The 24,307-nt window shown below is 37.9% G+C and overlaps 1 protein-coding gene across 1 annotated transcript in view; it reads right to left on the bottom strand.

Moving 5' to 3' along the window:
• LOC150107598 (uncharacterized) overlaps positions 1-24,307 on the bottom strand; it is a 419,637-nt gene that overhangs the window by 363,241 nt on the left and 32,089 nt on the right. Inside the window, exon 2 of the mRNA XM_090391960.1 lies at positions 3,353-3,498. Within this exon, the coding sequence (XP_090248086.1) occupies positions 3,353-3,478 (126 nt within the window). The 5' untranslated portion in view covers positions 3,479-3,498. The remainder of the gene's footprint in view (positions 1-3,352; positions 3,499-24,307) is intronic.

Here is a 24,307-nt window from a genome sequence, read left to right as displayed (position 1 = left end):
GTGGATAAGGATCTGAAATTTAGGGGACACATAGCCAAAATTGTGAAGACAACACAAAGGCTTTTGGGAATGATGCGGAGGACACTAACGTGTAGAGGTAGGGAGATTCTTGTTCCCTTGTATAAGGCTTTGAGTAGGCCACACATGGACTACTGTGCCCAGATTTGGTCACCTGGTTTTCAGAAGGATGAAAAGATGTTGGAATGGGTGCAAAGGCGATTGACTAAGGTAGTTTCTGACCTCTGGAATGTCGAGTATGAGGAAAGATTGAGAAGATGTAATTTGCAGAGTCTGGTGGACAGGAAGAAGAGTGGGAGATATGATAGAGACCTACAAGTTGGTAAGGGGTTGTTATAGGATGAATGCTGGAGAAGCTCTACAGAAAATAGTGGGAGATCGGGGGAGAACCAGAGGTCATCCCTGGAAACCGTATAAAGAGGGAGGGGGAGTGAGAGGCAGGTTTTTTTCGTGCAGATTTGTAAATGATTGGAATGCCTTGTCTGAGAGTGTGGTGTCTGCAAGGAGTTTGAATGTGTTCAAGGCACGGTATGATGAGCTGTGTGTGTGTGTGTGTGTGTGTGTGTGATAAAAGGACCTCCCCGACTAGTCTTTGACTCCATGAGGTCTTGGGGTAATAATAATAATTATAGTTCCACATGTACCCTTTTTTGACTGAGAATTCCACATGTTTAGCAACCACAACAGAACAAGACTGCATTGTCACTTTTCCTGCCAGAAGAAAGAGTGGCTACCTTGGTTATGAATACATCTTCTGATGCTGTTACCAGATAAGGCACTCTCAAGCACCTGGTCCCCATTCATCACATGCTCTTTCAGGTAATTATCCCTTGGTAACTGCATAAATTCATTTTCTTCATGGCATATGCCTTTTTCTCCCTCTAACCTATGCCTCCATAGTTGAAGTCCAATGTAACAATCGCTTGAACTGTACTTGTACTAATCTGCCAATGCAGGGAATCCGCATCTTCCTGTATACTCCTTAGTGTACAGAAAAAGAAAAATCTTAATTCATCATATTTATTCTTCTCCTTTCCCCTAAAAATAAAAATATTCTATCTTTCACCTTCCAAAGAATTCACAGCCTACCCTTGAAATTCAGGTCTTAAATTCACATACCTTTGTTTCATCTGCAATTCTCCCACATCTTTCCACCTCCACATTCTCCCCCCCCTTTCCTTTCTGTCATACTTCAGCAGCGGCATATAAACGTTTATTGCTATATGCCTGATGCTGCTCCAAAACAAGACAACCGAGAACATCCTACAAAGGTATGTTCAAAATTATTTCTTCCTTATATTCTTCATGTATCTATGTCTTTAAAATATCAATAATGCCCTAAAAATTGAGTAAAAAGCCAATTACATCATAAAAGGAGTACTCCTAAAGAAAAATAGGTAAAATAGCCATAAAAATTAATAAAAAAAAATTTGTTCTGGCCTGTAAATAATCTGCTTACCCACTTCTTCATTAGCAGATTATTTTCATTACCAATAGTGCACACACCATCTGCTAACTTTAGACCTCTAGTAGTTTGAAAAAGTACTGTCTTTGGTCTCTTTAGCAGAGTTTCTGGATTATCTAATCCTTAGCCCACCTACAATAATAACATGCTATTTCCACCTTTGCTGTGTGGGATTCACATAAAATAAGAAATATACAGCCAGAATGGGCACATGACACTGTCTCTGATGAAACAGCAGATATAATAGGTGATGCATATATGCTTAATAAACATGCCACTCAGCATGCATGTAGGTATAATATAGAAGCACATAGTTGTTGAAAGTTTTTCACTTGGTTATATTATAAATTAAAGATAGCAAGAAATTATATATACTTGCTTTAATCCATTATCCAAGTATAAGCAAACAAAGTTTGCCACTGAAGTATCTTTCAGGACTGGGGCAACTTGTGGCAAAGGTGATATAACTTCTCATCACTTGCCTTAGTATCCCATATCCCATAATGCAAAGCACATCTCCTTACTGACATGTATAATGCTATGCATTAAGGGAAGGGTCACTACCCATACCGGTTTCTCAGTATTAAGTGCGGGGTTACCTCTCCAAAAACTCATGAGATCCTCCAACAATGAGCAACCAAAAAGGATCAAAACTCAGCATTATTCCCCTCAGTATCAGGCTCACCCTGTCACTGAGAAGAATTGTCAGCGTTTAGCTCTACCCAGTTGCAGGCTCACCACATGACCAAGCAGAACTGCTCATATTTCATCTGAGGGGCAACAGCAACAGCCGTGCTTCAATTAACTTCTTGGGCTACAGCATTGCTATCCATTACCTCTCTACCTGGGTAACAGCAACAGCTGAGCCTCAGTTAGAACTTCATTGGCTACAGCATTGTCATCCATCACACAAGCTTCCAATCAGTTTTGACCCTTAGGGAGTCTTGTCAGTGGGAGCCAGACCCAGAAGTGGTAATACTAAGATGGAAGTAATGGAGTAGTCATATTTCCATATACCATTTGCCAAAAGGTGTCACACCTTATTATTAAAATACTCTGGATTAGAGATAGATAATTGTTGAAAGTTTTTCACTTGGTTATATGATACATTAAAGATAGCAAGAAATTATATATACTTGGTTTAATCCATTATCCAAGTGTAAGCAAACAAAGTTTGTGCCTGACATATCTTTCAGGACTGGGGAAACTTGTGGCAAAGGTGGTATAACTTCTCATCACTTGCCTCAGTATCCCATATCCAATAATGCAAAGAAAATTTCCTTATGGACATGTATAATGCTATGTATTAAGGTAAGGGTCACTATCCAGACCGGTTTCGACCTTTATTAAGGTCTCATCAATGGGAGCCAGAACCACCTTTGCCATGAGTTCCCCAGTCCTGAAAGATAAAAACTTTCAACAGCTATCTGTCTCTAATCCAGAGTATTTTAATAATAAGGTGTGACACCTTTTGGTAACTGGTATATGGAAATATGACTTCTTCTTTACTTCCACCCTTAGTATCACCACCTCTGGTCTGGCTCCCACTGATGAGACCTCAATAAAGGTCGAAACCGGTCTGGGTAGTGACCCTTCCCTTAATGCATAGCATTATACATGTCTGCAAGGAGATGTGCTTTGCATTATGGGATATGGGATACTGAGGCAAGTGATGAGAAGTTATACCACCTTTTGCCACGAGTTGCTCCAGTCCTGAAAGATACTTCAGGTGCAAACCTTGTTTGCTTACACTTGGCAAACAAATAATGGATTAAACCAAGTATATATAATTTCTTGGTATCTTCTATACCAAGAAAGTACATATACTTTCTTGGTATAGAAGTACATATGATCGTATATATATCCTACCTGAGATGCAATTAGAGCAACTGCTTCTGGATGATTAAGTTTTAAACCTCTTGCCAATCTCTTCTGGGACAAAAATCCAACATGATGAATCAAAAGACTTTCTAATTCTCTAGGACAAAGCTTCATGTTTAATTTTATCAGCAATTCTGAAAACAAAATACTCATTATAATACAAATTCCAAGATTAACTGTAATTCAGATTTATATTAATCTGAGTTACTTTAAGTCAAAAATATTATTATAAACTTATTGAAAAAAATTGATAAAAAAACAATTATTTCATCATCTTATATCAATATAATTATATCAATTTAATATTATTATTATTATTTGTCACCTCCAGGGAGTCCAAAGACTCATCGAGGGAGGACACTTACTCTACAACTCTCCGTCTCCACCACTCACAATTCACCAACTACACCAATGCCATCTACTGCTGACCACCAACACTAGTATTTCCACAGACAATCACAAACATCCATGCCCACGGCGGGATTCAAACCCGCAGCCCATTGACTGGAGCGGTTATGCTAACCACTCAGCCAGCCAGGCCTGCATAATATTTGATATAAAATATCAAATATTATTTTTAGAAAACTAAAAAAAATTAATCTTCTAATGGCTTTTATTCCCCATAGGGATTAAGAAGAGCTGTTTTAGCCCTAAGTAAACCTTTTGAAGACAACTAGGCAGCCAGTCACCATCCTTTAAGTCTTCACTAATAGTGACCCCAATTTATCAATAAATCAAAGCATTTCAAGAGAGAGAGAGAGAAAGATTCTTGCTGCCATCTCGTGGCTCTAAACTTTAAAACTTGTATTACTGTCTGCAATAATGTAAGTTCTAAGTTGAATTTTTTGGAATAGAATAGACAATATTATTTTTACTGTTACACAGGCATCTCCATGGAGCCCAGAGACATATCACAGGAAGCCCACACTAACTAAGTCTATTTACACAATAACATCACACCTCTCCATGAATGCATTCACCAGCAGAGCACTCACTACAGACTCTGACAACATTCCATTCATTTACCATTCTTCAAGTGAAAAATCAAGTCTTGATGTCCTTACTAATCACACTCTTAGTTAATTTCCACAGATGAGCTCTTGTTCTAACTCCTCTAGTCAAGTATTAAAAATTTCCTCTGCATCACTTGTATAAAACCCTTTTAGTAACTTATACATTTCTATCACATCCCTCTTTTCCACATGTCAACCAATTCTGCAATCTACACATCCTTAATCTGCCCTTGTAGAGAACATTCTGAAAATCACACACCATCTTGATTACTTGCCTCTGGATCCTATCTATAACTAACTCATCAGCTATATCAAAATCCTTATAAAGAGAGCTTGATGATGTCCTTATTAATGATTGTTAGTGTATTCTTCAATAACTAAGTACAGTAATACCTACCTTACAATGTTTTACTTTACAATGATCCACTCATACAATGCTTTTCAATTATGACCAATGCCCATTTATATAATGCTGCATTTGCTCATACGTCAGTTTTAGTAACATGGCACTAAGAGAGGCAGCAGCATAACTTATCCTGCACCACTGTTGTTATAATTGTTTAAAACAAAGATAAAGAAAAAAGTGTTGCACTAGTTAATGCTACAATTCCATAAATGTGACAATTTTATTGACAAATGGAAAAACTTTTAATGGTGTAGACTGATGACTAAACTGGTTGACACGTTTCCTTAAGCCGAGCTATTTGGAATAATTTTTTCATTTGCAAAAATCATTTAAAATTTTCGTTTGCATATCTAACGTAAAGAAATCGTTTATTTATGTTATATGCCTTAAAAACATTATTACACCATTACATACATCTATAAGCAAAAAAAAATATAAAAAAGGCATTATTATAGATCCTAATTCACTATAGGATCAAATTTGCTGTACAATAGTTGTCTGGAACATAATGTTTCAGACCACTGCAGTATGCCTCCTATGAGCTTTATCTTCTTCAACTTTAGCAATATGCTCTCTGAACTTCAACTCTCTATCCACCAACACTACCAAACCTTATACTAAAACCAGCAATCTCCTATTCTTGTTGAGAGGCTTATACGCTGGTTAAACATGATAACTAATATTTAAGGAATTGACAGCGTATACTAGAAATATAAATTAAATATAAAATAAAAATATAATATAAAAAAAATAGAAATATATAAAAAAAAAAAAAGAAAAACCTGATGGAACCTTGGTTTTCTCAGTTTATAGAAAACCCACCCATACAGGCAGATACATTCACCAACAATCCCATCACCCCCCTCACAACAATATGGAGTTATTAAGACACTATTCAACAGAGCAAAAATAATCTGTTCAAATGATCAAGCCCTAACCACTGAACTAAATCACATCCATGACACTTTCTCAGCCAATGGCTACCCCCCCCAAAAAATCCAGAGAATACTTAACCAAGTTATCCACAATCCACCATCCCCTCCCCTTCACAAAAAAGATTACTCTAAATCCATCACCATTCCCTACATCCGAGTCACCTCGGAAAAAATCAACAAAATCTTAAGAAAACACGACTTAACCACTTGTTATAGACCACATAGAAAATTGGCATCCCTTATCTGCTCCACTAAAGACCAACCACTTCCCCTAGACCTACCTGGTGTGTACCAGGTCCCTTGCAGCTGTAAATTGTCTTACTTTGGCCAAACAGGCAGGACAGCAAATATCAGAATCTCAGAACACAAGGATTACATCCGATTTCACCAGTACAGCCACTCTGGGCTTGCAGACCACGCTATGGATACTCGCCACAGAATAAGATGGAAGAAAGCCACAGTCATACACTGCAGCAAGTTCAAGTATGAAAGACTATTCATGGAATCAGCCTCAGCCCTTAGGAACATGCCAAACCTCAACAAATTTGGATGCATGAGACTGCCCCAAATTTGGGAAACAATTATCAGAAGAACTTCAGCCCAAAGGCCAAGAACCACCAATATAGCCCGCCAGGGGGCACCACCAGGACTTTAGGAAAACGTTAGCTTCCTAGCTTCAGTTCTCATTTGCTGTTATGTAGTACTTGTGTGCACGTGTCTTTGTATTAAGTTCCCAAGAAGATGGCAACGTGACGTTTGCCGAAATATCGGAAAGTATATATTAAAGTTTATTTAATTTATATTTCTAGTATACGCTGTCAATTCCTTAAATATTAGTTATCAGCAATCTCCTAGCATCCAGTTCTTTCAAGAACTGGATGTTTTTAAACACAGCTTGTTTTTAAATCCCAAAGTACGTCACTTTACACTTTTCCACATTAAAATGGTATCCATTATCCTTTGCTCATGCTATTGGTTTATTTAAATCATTCTTAAACCTCTTTGCATCACTTTATTCACTATTACCCTATTAATTTTGCATCAGCAAAAATTTGAATATCATCATCATCATCAAATTCCTGCCATGTACCCTCAAGGGGTGTACAGGATATGATAGTACTACATGAAAAAAATTACATCATTATTAATTTCCTATCTACAATTTTCCTCCAAATCAGTCTGTTACTTGTCAAGACTCCAACATTATCAGATCTTATATTTCTATTGTCTAAAGCATTTTGTACCGTATCAATCCACCTATATCTTGGTCTTCCTCTGGGTCGTTTTGCTGCCAACCTGGCAGAGAACACTTGTTTTGCTAATTTTGAATTTCCTGTATCACTAATTTACAATTAAATAGCAGCAGTCCAAGTACTGAACTCTGAGGCAAACTGCTAGTAATGTACCTTCTCTTGGATGCTACTTTTTGTTATCAGCAATCCTTGTATCCATATCATCAAACTTCATAACCATCCCTATTTGTGAAATAGAGTTCCACCTAGTATTCTATCAAATGCTTTTGCAAGATATCAGAACAGCAACATTGCAAAGCCATTCTACTTATCCAACTGAATTGTTACTTTGTAATAAAAAAACAAGTAATTACTAAGACATCTTATCATTCAAAAATCCATGTTTTTTCCTCCCCATAGAGTATCATATCCTTATCCACTCTTTTGCTTTTGAAAAGTTTCTTCAATACCTTTACCATACATAATACCTGAGTTACTAATAGGTTTATGCACTGAAACCAATTTGCCTTTTTTTGCCTTCTTTTTATTATTATTATTATTATTATTATTATTATTATTATTATTATTATTATATTAAGAGATCTGGGGGTGATAGTGGATAAGGATTTGAAATTTAGGGGACACATAGCCAAAATTGTGAAGAATACACAAAGGTTTCTGGGAATGATGCGGAGGACACTGACGTGTAAAAGTAGGGAGATTCTTGTTCCATTGTATAAGGCTTTGATTAGGCCACACATGGACTATTGTGCCCAGATTTGGTGACCTGGTTTTCAGAAGGATGAAGAGATGTTGGAAAGGGTCCAAAGGCTTACTGACTAAGGTAGTTTCTAACCTCTGGAATGTCGAGTATGACGAAAGATTGAGAAGATGTAATTTGCAGAGTCTGGTGGACAGGAGGAAGAGGGGAGATATGATAGAGACCTACAAGTTGGTAAAGGGTTGTTATAGGATTAATGCTGGAGAAGTTCTACATAAAATAGTGGGAGATGGGGGGGGGGGGGAGAACCAGAGGTCATTCCTGGAAACTGTATAAAGAGGGTGTGAGTAGGGGAGTGAGAGGCAGGTTTTTTTCGTGCAGAGTTGTGAATGATTAGAATGTCTTGTCTGAGAGTGTGGTGTCTGCAAGGAGTTTGAGTGTGTTTAAGACATGGTATGATGAGCTCTGTGTGTGTGTAAAAAAAGGACCTCCCAGATGAGTCTTTGACTTCATGAGGTCTTGGAGTAATAATAATAATAATAATATATAGGTATCTAATCTCCGAGGAGTCAGAAGACTGATCGTGGGAGATCCATTCATTCACACACTGCCATCATTCACACAATACATTTCCTTAAACTCATTCTTGATGAAGCACCCACAATTATCTCTGGCAACCCATACCACCCATTCACCACCCTCCAAGCAAAAAACCTAGTCCTAACACCCTTGCTAACCACACTCTTCCACTGGTTACCCCTTGTTCACTCTCTTCTTCCCATGTACTGAAAAAAGTCTACAGTGTCAAATAAAATCCCTTTAATAACTTAAATGCTTCTTCTATCATGTCTCCTCTTTTTCTTTTTTTTTTTTGTCTAGAAGCTAATTTTTGAAGCTTACAGGCTGTCAATCTATTCTCATAGGAAGCATTCCACAGACCTGCCACAATGTTTGTCACTTGCCTCTGAATCCTTTCCACAACTTCTTTATCACTACAGAATCTGGGAGTCCAGATCTGTGTGCAGTAGCCAAGATGTGGCCTTATTAAAACCTTATATAGAAGAACAATAACCTCTCTCTATCCTCTTTGTTAGCATGTTCTGCAACAACCACGTAATCTGATGTGCCCTTTTAGTTACCTTCATAATATGCCCTCTAAACTTCAAATCCCTATTCACAATCACATCCAAGTCCCTGGCCCCATCAGTTTCCTGCAGTTCAGTTGCATAAATATAGCACATAGCTTGTGATCTCTTCCCAGATTGCATCACCTTAAGCTTGGCCACATTAAACTAGCAGCCATTTACTTTTGCCTGTACTGCTAGTCTGTTTTTGAATCTTTCTACAAGATCTCTGCATCACCTTCATTTACTATTGCTCTTCCCAGTTTAGCATCATCAGTAAATAACTGAATATTTCTTGTCAAATCATTTCCTATATCACTGATATACAAATTAGACAAGACCAAGAAGACCAAGTATTGAGCCCTGTGGTACACTACTGGTCACTTGCCTTTTCTTGACTTGATTGATGGATAGTTTAAATTATGACATGATAATTAATACCAAGAGGTGATGTTTCATCTGGAAACAATTTATGGGGATGAAACCCCTCTCCTTTCTGTATGATACTGGCCAACTTACACTCAGTTGAAAAAGCTCTTATAAATATTCCTTGCATCCTAGATGGAATTCAAACCAGGTCTTTCCAACCAAAGGGTATGTCTTATTGTTCCAACTGTGATGCAGGTTTGTGGTATAGCGATTTTGCCACTTATAGTTTCCTTATCATGACAAAATATAGAGGAACTGGATGTTATTTCAATCTGATCTAGCAAATACAAATAAAAAACAATTTGGAATACAAAACATATCTGATTATTTTCATATATAAGTATCCTACAACTATTGTAATGTACATCTACTAGCCAACATTTTTGGAATGGAGCACCCCAAGAATGATTGAAGCTATCCAGAAGAGGAAAGAATTTTAATATATGATTCCCCCCCCTCTCTCTCTTAACCACACACACACACACACACACACACACACATACACATTCCCTCCTGTTGCCTTATATTTCTGCATTATATCTTTTCTAAGGCTATATCATGAGTGTTGATCCACTGAGGCCACCACCATTCCTTTACTTTCTTCCAAATAATTAAAAATCCCTGAACAATTGCTGGCCAACATCCACACAAGTTCAACTCCAAAACTGAACCAACTTTATTATTATTACGTGACACCTCCAGGGAGTGGGCACACTCCCTGAAGGTGTGTGCCCACTCCCTGGAGGTGGGGGAGGGCACACTACTCTACTTCGCTAAATACATCTCATCCTCTCCACTACAGATTAATTCTCCAACTATGATGCTACTACCACCATCAGTGCCATCTATCACCATCAACAGTATTTTTGTCTATAAATTGCATGTGTTCTGAAGGCCTATTTGTTTGTATGTGGGATGAAAAACCTGAGTTTCCAGGAGAAAAAAACCCTGCTACCACCGTATGAGATCGGCTAACTCACCTTCAACTGAAAAAGCTCATATAAGGATTCCCCTCGTCATGACAAGAATTGAACCGAGGTCTTTTCCAATTGAAGGGTGCAATGTTCCGCTATTCTTCCAATTGCACTATGGTGGCTTATCTACATATCTCATTTAATTTGTTTATTGAAACAGCCTTCTCTATACCATTTTCGCTAATAACTATGACCCTCAGTTTTAAAAGAACACACATTATTATTATTATTATAGTAGAGGGCACACTACTCTACTTCACTAAATACATCTCATCCTCTCTGCTACAACTTAATTCTCCAACTATGACGCTACTACCACCACCACCATCTATCACTGGTCAGCCAAGTGGCTAATGTATCTGCTCTCCAGCCAAAAGGCTGTTGGTTCAAATCCTGCCCTGAGCATGGATGTTTGTGATTATCTATGAAAATATGAGAAGTGGTGGACAGTAAATAGCATTGGTGTAGATGATGAGAATCACTATAGTTGGTAGAGACAGAGAGTTGTAGAGTAGGCACTCTCCCTCGATGAGTCTTTGGACTCCCTGGAGGTGTCACGTAATAATAATAATAATTATTATTATTATTATTTTGTGACACCTTCAAGGAGTCCAAAGACTCATCAAGGAAGGGCATCTGCTCTACAACTCTCTGTTTCCACCACTTAAACCCAACGATTACCAAACCATCATCATCATCTACATGAACACCCATCTACTACCCACTGCCACTACTGCTTTTTGTCTGTAAATTGCATGTGTTCTGAAGGTCTAATTTGTCTGTATGTGGGATGAAAAACCTGAGTTTTTTCAGGAGAATAAACCCTGCTACCTCAGTATGAGATTGGCTAACTCATCATCAATTTAAAAAACCCATAAAAAGATTCTCCTCATGTACTAGACATTTGCTGCTGTGTTTCATCCCCTAACTCTAATATATATGTAAAGAGAGGTGATATGATTGAGACTTTTAAACTGTTGAGAGTTGGTTACAGGGTTGACACTGGGGAGTTCTTTCGCTTGGTTGAACAGCGGGAAGGAGTGATGACAAGTGGCCATCCCTGGAAGTTACGAAAGGAAACTGTTAGCAAGAGGGTGAGGAGTGGTTTCTTTGCACGGAGGGTGGTTGAACCATGGAATGCAGTGCCTGATTGAATGGTGAGAGCGAGAACGGTCAATGAGTTTAAGGAGTGGTATGATAGACTTTGTGTTTCCTAAAATTAACCTCCCACGATAAGTCTTGATAGACTTGTGTTTCCTAGGAAGGACCTCCCGCAATGAATCCTTTGACTCCTTGGAGGTCTAAATAATAATAATTATTACTGTCTAAAATAGTGTGCTGATCTATGAAAATGTATGCTGAATTTCTTGAGATGTGGACTTAAAAACCAGTCTTCAACCAGGATGAAAAGTCTATTTGTCTGTACTAAACATTAACTAACTCAGTATCTGACTGAAGAAAGGCCTAGAAAAACTTCATATAGTTGGCAACCAGAATTGTAACAATTTTTCTTTTAACAGTCTAGCATTGTAAAAGCAAATGTCATTTCCACATGGATAGACAGGCACAAAAATTATATTAATAAACAAAAATATATTAAAATACATGGCTCCTTTATTTTTAAGTTCCTAATCATTTACTTTAGAAATAAGAATTTCCCAATCTCTTGGCATTAACCTAGCTTCTAGATTTACCCTTAACAATTTTTCTCTTAAAAGAATTGGTCACAAAGATGTGTGTTTCAAAAAAAAAAATGCAATTATTTTCTTTTTTTATGCAATTGTGGTTATTTGAAACGACAGCTGAAATATCCAAGATTTATGAAGCCAGTGAATTATGTCAGTTAATTGCATATGGCCAGCTTGATTGTAGTTGAAGGATGAAAGGGTCTGCATTTCTAAGGGAAAAATATTTGCCATGTATGAGACAGATAACTCAGTTGAAAAGACCCTATAAATGTTCGTGTCCAAGAATGGATTCAAATATTCTATTTAAGTTGAGCTCATTATCTGACGTTAAGAAAAACTGGGAATCTTTTTGTTAAGAGGAAACATGGTGCTTTTTAAAGCATTTCAGGTCTCCAATTAAGCATTATGGGCTAACCCCTGGCAACAAAATTCATCTAAGCACTGAAAATCTTTCATCAATATCCATGCTATCATGCTGTTTGAACAGTCTGTTGGTTGTCTTCATAAAGTGCAGATCTGCCTACACTCTGGCATGCAAGCAGATGTAGTGAACATGATTAAGCATTGAAAAATTAAAATCAAATAAGTAGTTTAAAGAATTTAAAACTGGTGAAATTTTCACTTAGTTCCAAACTTTACTGCTAATATGTAATCTCATTTTTGAAATTCCACTGAAAACCATGAAATACTATCTCATACTCACAGAAACTGTGAAAACATGACTAAATGTGGAGTATTTACATTTTTTTTCTCTGTCTTTCCCATAACCAGTCTAGATTCCTGTTTTGAGAGTTGTTTGGCCAAAGTTGGAGAACACAAAACCAAACTTTAACACTCATACACTTTTACTTTGTCTAGCATTTATTCATGAAATCATTTCCATTTTGTAAATTGAGTTTCGTATCATTCAAGTATTTTGCGATACCAACACAGACTACAAATCTGAACAACCAGTCACAGTCACTAAGCTGAAGAAATGCCTTTTCCTTTCAAATCCAGAATTTCTGACTTTAAAGCACACATATGTAAAGAAGCATTAAAGAAAAGATTAAGTGAATGGAAGCAATGAATGCAAAGCAAATCAGAGTAGGAGTGAGAGAGAGAGAGCGTTATGGGAATGATAGAAGAGGAGAGAATAGAAACAGCAGAAGAGAGGGAATGAGAAAAATGGGAGGGAGTGCTGGAACCAGCAATAGAGAGATGCCAGGACAGCATGTAAGTAGAAGAACAAAGAAAGAAAGTGTTAGAGGAGAGAGAGAGAGAGAGAGAGAGGGATGAAGGTGAGAAAGGAACATAGTGGTAAGAGGTGTGATATATCTAAAGTGTGATATATCTCATAAATCTAAAGCACCATAATGGCGACCCTGTACAATCGATGATATCGATTGCAGGCCTGGCTGGCCGAGTGGTTAGTGTATCCACTCTCCAGCCAAAAGGCTGCAGGTTCGAATCCAGCTGTGGGCATGGATGTTTGTGACTGTCTGTGGTCTGTGGGGAAAACTAGTGGTGGTCGTGGTGGTCAGCGGTAAATGGCTTTTGAGGTAGTTGCGGTCAGTTGGTGGATAATTAGTGAATGAGTGGTGGAGACAGTTGTAGAGCAGGTGCCCTCCCTTGATGAGTCTTTGGACTCCCTGGAGGTATCAAATAATAATAATAATAATAATAATATGCCGAATCAATCATTCCTGGTGCGCAATAGAATGCCTGACGAGTGTTTGCCTGGAGGAACAATAGAAAGTGTGGCTATGGCAATTAAGTGGGGTGAAAGGGTGGATGAGAAGATTATGATGGTGGGCATGTATGACTTGAGAGGCAGTGTGAATCAGGTAGCAAGAGATCTGAGGTTCATGCTTGAGGTTGTATGGAAGAAGACTCAGAGAGGGAAGATAGCATGTGTGTGTATATGTGTGTGTGTGTTGCTCAGGTATGATAATGAAGAACTGAGGAGAAGAACATTAATAATGAATGGTAAGATAGTCAGAATATGAATATGAATGAAATGATAGTTAGTGTGAGGGTCAAAAGAAAGGCTTGGAGAACATTTGAGGACAGAAAGGAAAAGGATCTGTATGAAAGAAGCTGCTTGCATTTGAATGAGGAAGGATGTGGGCATCTGGAGAGATTGCTGTTCTCTGAACGAATGTGTGTCAATTCAGGGAAATAAGAATTATCAGGGTGGATGGTAGCAGGAGTTGCCTCTTGTGGGAATGGGTGGTTGGGAGAAGAGTGGGGGGGGGGAATACAATGGATAATGCTGAGTCAGTAAAGGAGTCTGGAGGAGATAATGATAGGTATAGAAACAGTGACATTTTTATTCTTTATACTAACGATAGGATATCCAGAATAAAGGAGATGAATTAGTGGTGCTGATTAAATTAAATTTAATCAAATTAAAATAAAATAATAATAAGATAAAATTTAAAAAAAATAGAACATGCAGGGTACAGCATTTTTCAACAGGATATGAAGGGAAAATGCAATGGTGGAGTACTTCTCATGTCCTCTCAGAGTGCAGGATTTGGAGGGCAATGGAACTAATGGTTTTGAAAGCATATGGTATGATGTAGAGGTAGGCAGGGCAGGATATTTAGTATGGTGTTGCTACAAGCCAGGGAGCATAGAAGGTGAAGAGCAGATGTTTAGGCAGTTGAGCTTGACAAGTGCAAGAATTATTGTTATGGGAGATTTTAAATACACCAGTATAAATTGGGAAGGGAAAACTGCATATAGTAAGAAAGAAACTTCTGAAATTCTTGAGGGATAAATGTCTTAGGCAACATGTAGTAGAAGAAACACAAGGTTTGAAATTTTAGATTTTATCATAGCACCAGAAGATCTGGTTATAATTGAGATGGCATCATTGCTCCCAGTTGGAGAGTGACTATGTGGTTTTGACTTTGAAGATGAATAGACATTCAGGAGTATCAAACAGAAAGGAATGTATGTGAAATTATAAGGCAAGTGATTATACTAGTCTTAGATATCAATCTGGGGCCGTTCCACTGAGGGAGGAATTGGAAGAGCAAGATATCATCAGTGCCTAAGAACTTGTAAAGGAATATTTTTTAGTTGCAATAGCAAGTTGTATACCATGAGTGAAGAAGAGAACACAATTTGGTGTAAAATGGATAACAAACAATACCAATCAGGAACTGCAGATAAAAATTATTATTATTATTATTCAGGCCTCCATTGGAAATAAGAATTATCCATGGAGTCAAAAGACTCATCACAGGAGGTCCTTCCTAGGAAACACAAAGTCTATCATACCATTCCTTAAACTCATTGACCATTCTCGCTCTCACCACTCTATCAGGCAACGCATTCCATGGTTCAACCACTCTCCATGCAAAGAAACCACTCCTCACCCCTCTTGCTCAGTTTCCTTTCGTAACTTCCAGGGATGGTCCCTTGTCATAACCCCTTCCTGCTGTTCAACAAATGAAAGAACTCCCCAGTGTCAACCCTGTAACCACCTCTCAACAGTTTAAAAGTGTCAATCATATCACCTCTCCTACTTCTATCCACCAAACTCTGCAGTACACATTCTCTCACCCGATCCTCATAACTAACATTGTACAGTCCTGAAACCATCTTTGTTATCTGCTTTTGTACCCTTTCCACGGTTAATTTATCCCCTTCAAATCCTGGGGACAAAACCTGAGAAAAACAGTCCAAGTGTGGTCTGATCAGGGTCTTACAATGGATTGATAACCCTTTTATCTTTGCAGGTCAGCATCCTTCTCATTATTGCAGAAATCCTCTGTTTTCCCTTCACCACCTTTGCAATATGTCCCTTGAATTTCGGGTTTTTATCAATCATGAACTCCAGATCTCTTGTCTCCTCTACTTCCTCCAGTATAACTCCTCTAATAGAGTATGCAGCGTCCCATCAATGTGTCCCAAACCTCAAGACCTTACATTTTACTGCATTAAACCGACACCCTCATTCATTCATTTGACCCCATCTGTCTGGCTTATTCAAATCCTCTTGCATGGCCACCTCATCTGCTCTATTACTAATAACCCTTCTCAGCTTCACATCATCCACAAACAACTGAATATCCCTCTGCAATCCACTAACAATGTCATTGACATAAAGGTTAAACAATATAGGTCCCAGTACTGAGCCCTATGGGATCCCACTTATAACTCTCTCCCTCCTTGAAACTGCCCCATAATACACAACTCTCTGATACCTATCAGACAGCCAATCCTGAATCCAGTTGACCAACCTGACATCCAAATCCATGTGCTGCAACTTAAATATCAGTTTATCATGTGGCACCCTGTCAAATGCCTTCGTTAAATCAAAGAAAATGGCAGTATATGCCTTTCCCTCATTTACTGCTCTTGTAACTTTTATTATAATAGGCTAGCATATTACTAAAACAAGAGCACCCCTTTCACAAATCCATGTTGATTCTCACAGATAACATTATCTCCATCTGTCCAATGCTGCATACGGTCCCTCACTAATTTCTCCAAATCCTTGAACCAAGATCTGAACAACTACTGATGACACACAAACTGGCCTATAATTAAACACTTCCAGTCTGCTACCGCCCTTATGCAATGTCACTATCTTACCTTTCATTCCATAGGTGCCTTTCCCATAGCCAGACTTTCATTGAAAAGCCAGGTCAAAGGAGCTGTCCGTTCTTTAGCACATTCTCTTAAATAAAAATCCCACAGCTTTACTGACATCCAGAGTACTTAGTATTTGGGACACACTCTCCTTGTGCACCTCTAAACCTCGAAACTGCCCTATCCCTCTAGTATAAAAATTTACTCCTCCATGATGAAATACTCCAATAAAGTGTTCATTCATTAATTCCACTATATCCTATGTCACTCTATTCACATTTTTATCCCACAATGTCATTCTTCCACAATCATTTCTCCTCCTACTGGCCACATAGCTAAAAAAATTCCCTAGGATTTTCTTTGGATCATAGCACCAATCTCTTTTAATATTACAGTTTCGCCTTCCTTACCATAATAGTCACTCTCCTGGCCTGTGTTGTCTTATATTCTTCATGCATCTGCTCTTCACCTGTCTCCTTATATCTATTCTATACCCTCTTTTTCACATGCAGTTCCTGTTTAATATTGTTTGTCATCCGCTTTACTTTACACCAAATTGTGTCCTCTTCTTCACTTGTGAAATACAGCTTACTATTGCTGCTAACAAATATTTCTTCACAAGTTCCCAAGCACTAATGATATCCTGGCCTTCCAATTCCATCCTCCATGGAACTGCCCCTAGTTGATACCTAAGACTATTATAATCACTTGCCTTATAATCCCACACACGTTCCCTTTTTTTTGATACACCTGCATGTCAATTCATCTTCCAAGTCAAAATACATGGTCACTCTCTCCAACTGGTGGGAGAGATGTCATCTCAGTTATTATCAACTCTTCTGATGCTATGACCAAATCCAAAACTCTTGAACCTCTTGTTCCTTCTATTACATGTTGCCTAAGACATCTGTCCCTCAAGAATTCTAGAAATTCCATTCCCTTATTGCTATATGCATCTTCCTCTCCCCAATTTATACTGCTGTAGTTAAAATTTTCCATAACAATCATTCTTATTGCACTTGCCAAGCTCAACTGTCTAAACATTTCCTGGTCCCACCCTCTGTGCTCCTTGGTTTGTAGCAACATCCCCACTAAATATCCTGTCCTGTCCCCCCCCTCTACCTCACACCATATACTTTCAAAATCATTAGTGTCACTGCCTTCCAAAGTCTCTGCTCTTAGAGGACATTTGTCGTCACTTATCATAAGCAGTACTCCACCTATATTCCCTTCCCTTCCTATATTGCCAAAAAAATGCTGTACCCTGCTACTTCTATTCCTGTTATTATATCCTCTTCTGTCAATCACATCTCGGTGATCCCAATGATCTTTGGCCAAGCTGATGCTATCAGTGCCACCAATTCCTCCCCTTTATTCCGGATACTCCTGGCATTAGTATAAAGCATAAAAATGCCACTGTTTCTATACCCAGTTATCCACCATTATCCCCTCTAAACTCCACTGGGCTCAGCATTACCTGATGTCATCTACCTTCTTCCAAGTACCCATTCCCACAAGAGGCCACCCCTGCTACCATCCACCCTAGGCATTCTAGTCTCCCTGCATTGACACCAGACTCGTTCAGAACAGCAATCTCTGCCAATTGCAAGCATCTCTCGCATACAATTCCTTTCTGTCCTCAAATGCCCTCCAAGCATCCACATATTCCAATCATCTTTTCTGACACATTCTAGCTATTATGTTAAATGAGGTTAAAAATGAGGTTATGGAAGAGATAAAAGGAGAGGAGTGGAGAGCAGATGCATGAAGAATATAAGACTCAGGCTAGGAGAGTGACTAGTATGGTAAGGAAGACAAAAATGGAATATGAGAAGAGATTTGCCCTGAGATCCAAAGAAAAATCCTGAGGAATTTTTTTAGGTATGTAGCCAGTAGGAGAAGAAATGATTGTGGAAGAATCTCATTGTGGATCAAAATGAAAATAGAGTGACTGATGAAAAGAACATAGTGGAGTAGTTCAATGAACATTTTATTGGGGTATTTCATCATAGAGAAGTAGGTTTTAACACTAGAGGGATAGGGCAGGTTCAAGGTTTAGAAGTGCAAGAGGAGAGTGTGTTTCAAACATTGATCACTCTTAATGTTAATAAAGCAGTGGGACTGGATGGAATTTTGCCATAGGTTTTGAGAGAATTAAAGAACTGACAATTCCACTGACCTGGTTTTCCAATGAAAGTCTGGCCAAGGGACAAGTACCCCAAGCAGTGGAAGGAGGGTAAGATGAGGCTATGGAAGAGGTATATGCCCTTGTATATGGGTAATAGCAGACTAAGTGTCAAATTATAAACCAGTTTGTGTTTCATTAGTAGTTAAGATTTTGGAGAAATTAGTGAGAGACCACTAATACAGTGCTGGGCAGATGAAAGTAATGTTATCTGTGAGAGTCAACTTTAGTAATATGATTGCCTTTTATTATAAAGTGACAAGAGTCATTGATGAGGGAAAGGCATATTCTATTATTATTTTTTTAATTAAAAAAGGCATTTGACAGAGTACCACATGATATGCTGATATTTAAGTTGCAGCACATGGGTTTAGATATCATGTTAGCAAAATGGATTTGGGATTGGCTAACTGATAGGTATCAGAGAGTTGGTGTGTGGAGCAGTATGAAGAAGGCAGAAGATCCTGTGAGACCCTACATGAGGTTACGTGTGGGGTCTCACAGAGCTCAGTACTGGGTCCAGTATTGTTTAAACTTTATATCAATGACATTGTCAATGGATTGCAGGGGATTATTGTTTGCAAATGATGTGAAGCTGTAAAGGGTTATTAGTAATAGTGCAGATGTGGTAGCCCTGCAAGAGAATTTGAATAAACTGGACAGAATGAGGCCATCAGTTTAATTCAGCTAAAAGTAAAATCTTGAAGTTTGGGATAGATCAATGGGAGGCTGCACACTCTGTTGGCGGAACCCTACTGGAGGAAGTGGGGGGGGGGCAAGGGATCTGGGGGATGATGATTGATAGAAACCAGAAATTCAGGGAACATATTACAAAAGTAGTGAAGATACCCCAAAAGATTGCTTCAATACTGAGAAGAACACTGACCTGCAGAGTTAAAAGAGTTTTCATTCCATTGTATAAAATTCCATTGTACCTGATCAGACCACACTTGGACTATTGTTCTCAAATTTGGTCCCCAGGATTTGAAGGGAATAAATTAACTGTGGAAAGGGTGCAGAGACAGATAACAAAGATGGTATTAGGACTGTACAATGTTAGCTATGAAGACAGGCTGAGTGAATGTGGACTGCAGAGTTTGGTAGATAAAAGAAGGAGAGGTTATATGATTGAGACTTTAAAACTGTTGAGAGATCATTACAGGGTTGACACTGGGGAGTTTCACTTGGTGGAACAGAGGGAAGTAGCGAGGACAAGGGGATATCCTTGGAAGTTATGAAAGGAAGCTGTGAGCAAGAGGGTGAGGGGTGGTTTCTTTGCATGGAGGGTGGTTGAACCATGGAATGCATTGCCTGATAGAGTGGTGAGATCACGAATGGTCAATGAGTGCTATAATACATTTTGTCTGTTCTAAGATGAGCCATAGTATCCAAAACGACTCATCCAACAAATTTCTACATAGCTCAAAGATGTCTCCATGAGAGCGGAAACGATGAATGAGTTCAAGGAGTGGTATAATAGACTTTGTGTGTTTTCTAGGATGGGCCTCCCACAATGAGTCTTTTTGCCTCCATGGAGGCATGAATAACAATAATAATAATACATTGAAGCATAGTATCCAAACTGACTCATCCAACAAAATTCTATATAGTTAAAGATGTCTCCATGGGAGCACTCTCTTTTTTCATGTGTCACATATTCTAGGTTCCTTCTTCTTCTTTGAGTGCCATCTCCTATCGGAGGTCGGCGACCACCTTGGCAAATTTTGAGCGATTCTCAGCTATTCTGAGCAGTCTCTCAGAGTTCATACCAGTCCACTGTCTGATATCTGCCAGCCAAGATTTTCTTCGTCTTCCTTGTCCTCTTCTTCCATTTATCTTCCCTTTTATAATCAATTGAAGTATCTTATATTTTTCATTACGAAGTAGGTGACCAAGATATGCAGTTTTCCTTCTTTTTATGGTATCTAAAAGTTCACGTGATTTCCCCATTTGTTTCAGTACTTCCTGATTGGACGTTTTTGCTGTCCATGGGATTTTTAACATTCGTCTGTATAACCACATCTCAAAGGCTTCAAGTCTTTTTATTGATGTTGTCTTCAAGGTCCAAGTTTCTGCACCGTACAGCAGTTAAGAGTACGCATTTAACCATGCGTACTCTAAGCTCTAAGTTTAAACTGCGGTTACACAGTGTTGATTTCATGAAGAGAAAATTTTTTCTTGCCATTTCAATTCTAACTTTTATTTCCATTTCTGGATTGCAATCTTCATTTAACCAGCATCCGAGATATTTAAACTTTGCCACTCTTTCTATTTGTTTCCTATTTAAAGAAAGTGCTAAATTAAGAATTGGTTTCTTACTTATGACCATGAATTTAGTTTTGGTGATATTTATTTTTAATCCCATTTTTTCACTCTCTGCATTTATTAGCTCCAAAAGATTTTGAAGATCCTGAATATTGTCAGCCAGAAGAGCTGTATCATCGGCATATCGGATGTTACTGATGATTTCACCATTTACACTAATCCCTTCCTTTCTTCCTTCCAAGACTTTTTGAAATATGGCTTCTGAGTAGATGTTAAAAAGAAGAGGTGACAGCACACATCCTTGCCTTACTCCTCGTTTGATGTTAATGGAGTCTGTAATAATGTCATCAACTTGAACAGATGCCTTTTGGTTCCAATATAAGTTTTCAATGATCCTGATGTCTTTACCATCTAATCCAATTCTTTTTAATAGTACAATCATTTTAGCATGTTGGACTTTGTCAAATGCTTTCTCAAAGTCGATGAAGCAAATGAATATTACCTTGTTTTGGTCAATACATTTTTGAAATAAGATCTGAGAACAGAAAAGGGCCTCTCTTGTTCCAGAGCCATTTCTAAAGCCGAATTGGGTATCACTGATGGTGTCTTCACATTTTCTGTATATTCTTTTTTGAATTATTTTCAGGGTTATTTTCTAGGTTCCTCAAAATATCAATTATGATTTATTTTAAAAACTCCTCTGATGCCTTTTTCTATTCCCAAGAGTAACTGGAACTCCTTTAGCATGAATTAACTTTTTGAAGAGAGGCAGTTAGCCAGAATCTTCATCCTTCAAGCCAACCTGGCAATAAATCAAAGCCTTTGGGAAAAGAGAGAGAGAGAGAGAGAGATCTGCCACCATTTTGTGACCTTATACCCTGCATGTATTATTCTGTGTAATAACGTGAGCTCGACAGTCGATTTTTTTTTTTTTTTACATGTGGTGTTACAAATCTGAGTTACCAGAAGAAAAGAAAGCAACCAACTTTCTAATGAGAAAGATCAGTTAACTTGAGAATCAGCTTGAGAGCAGCTTACAAAAAGTTTCTCTATTTTGCAACTAGAATCAAGAATTTCTTTTGATGGCTTAGCACTATGGCCATTGTTTGTCATTTCCATGGGGCTAAACAAGCACCCACAATGTATATTGTGTAGGAAATATTTATATGTTTTAGTGTATACATAAGGATTATAAAAGTTGGGTGATCCTTATCAATACAAAGGTTGGTAGTGTCTGCACTACTTCAGCGAAATAATATAAGGTATTAGGGTTTGCAACCACAAGATGGCGGCACTTGTCTTCGTATCTTCACTAAATGCGGTATATACCAGTAATTAGTGATGTTTGTCTTCGGCCAGCTATCTCTGATTGGCTACCTATGGAGATTGAACTATAGGCTCCTCACTTTCCAAAAGTTATAAAGAGATAAAACAGCCTGGCCTACTCCCTAGAGCAGTGGGTCTTAACCTTTTTAGTGATCAGCACCTCCCCCCCCCCGCTTAAATCTAAAAATAAGTTATCGCACCCCCTTGAAAAATGTGTTTCTATTTCTTTATTCAGGAAATTACATCTATTGCAAGATAATTTTTTATTGAAAAATAAACATACATTTACATATACATACAACTGGTTGATATGCGAACACGTGCGCATATCAACCAGTTTCTTATTGTACTGCATGTGCTGGTGAGTGCGATGCACTTAGGCAAAGGTAAAGAGAGTAGGAGTGGGGGTTCCAAAAGTCGACGTAACGTTCGCTAGTTTCCCACAGGCGGTAGTTTCCATCGAAAATTTAAAAACTTCTCTCTCACCCCCTGGAAATGCTTTCTCGCATCCCCAGGTTAAGAACCACTGCCGTAGAGGAATAAAAGGCGTGAAATTAGCTCGCAACAAAATGTCCAAAGTGGTTAGATTATTATGTTTTGCTTTCTGAAGTTTTAAAACAGGATATGTTTCTGAAGCCTGTACACATTTTTTTTTTCAATATAATATTTATTTTTATGTATTTAGTTAATTTAGGTTGCCTGTAGTTCTATGATAATGATTTCATATTCCCCTTCTCCCACGAAGAAAGATCATTATTGGTTCCATTCTGTTGCTACCTGGCTTAAAGGTACTTTTCGAGACCTTTTTTTCATTATTATTATTTATTTATTTACTTAAAGCTGGTTATCGAGTTAGTCGATCTTTGGATCGGGTAAGGGTATTTTTTTTTTTCATTAAAAAACCTTAGTCCCTACCTGGCAATTGAGAAAAATTTATCGTAGAACTCGTACTATTTTGAACAGTAATGCATATCTATTACAATTTAGCAACATGATACGGCAGCAGCTGTCTACTATACACCCTCTCCCTAACGTCGTCAAAATATTGGTAGCTAAAAACGCCCACTATCGGTAATGATAAAGCATTTTTTTTTAAAATCCCAATTAAATCTATTGCGTATTTCGCTTTCTACATCGAATTTAAAAATAGAAATCATAAATATTATTTATGAATGCAAAAAATCTAAATAAAATTCATTACATCACATTACATTTTAAATTTTTACAAAATTCTAAACAAAAACGTTATATATAACCCAACAACATTAGCCATCCGGGTTATAAAATGTATAACGATTAACCAATTGGATCATTCTCGAGCTTCAGAGAGATGACAGAAATTGCTAGAGATTTGCGCATAGGTGACGCAACCTGTCATCTGATGGATGAGAGAGAAGAAGAAAACAATTACACAAATCAATATACATAGCATAACAGCGCAATGCACAAAAATATTGAAAATCAAGAACAATATATAGGTGATAAAAAAAAAATATATATATATATATTTAAAAAAAAAAAGAATTGAATGACTTAAACCGAGAGAAATGGAAAAAAACAGTTTATTAGTACTACACAACTAGTTTCAGCTTTCGTCAGGTGCACATTATAAAAGAAATAACCATTAAACATGGAGGAAAAAACTGTAAACATCACGGAAAGTAAATGTATATATTTAACTTTAAAACGTTGAAGTCAACGTATTCAAAGCTGTTCCCTCGTTGGCTACATTGTTAGACGTGTGCGTGCGTATGGCATCTCGTGGGCGCCAGTATTTGATCACAGCAGAATGACAGTCTGAAAGGTTGTAGCTTAGGTTGTTGTTTAGATGTACAGGGGTGAGGATGATTTCCTTAGATTCTATAATCTTCCCTTCCAATTCGTCATGGCAACTGAAAATGTTGTTAGATTTGTCCCAAAGGATTGTATGACTATGGTTTTCTTCATCAGAATTAGCCGAAAACAGAACATGGCTAGATAAAGCACTGGCACGTGTTCTCTTGTAAGCGATGTCTCTCTCTTGTGCTCCTCAATGCGTAACTCGATTGACTTATCTGT

Source organism: Typopeltis vanoorti, chromosome 4 (assembly GCF_054136105.1).
Source record: "Typopeltis vanoorti isolate ZY-2024b chromosome 4, IOZ_Tvanoo_1.0, whole genome shotgun sequence".
Classification (NCBI taxonomy): Eukaryota; Metazoa; Arthropoda; class Arachnida; order Uropygi; family Thelyphonidae; genus Typopeltis; species Typopeltis vanoorti.
The sequence above is the reverse complement of the archived record's forward strand: the minus strand, read 5'-3'. Positions and strand labels throughout refer to the sequence as shown.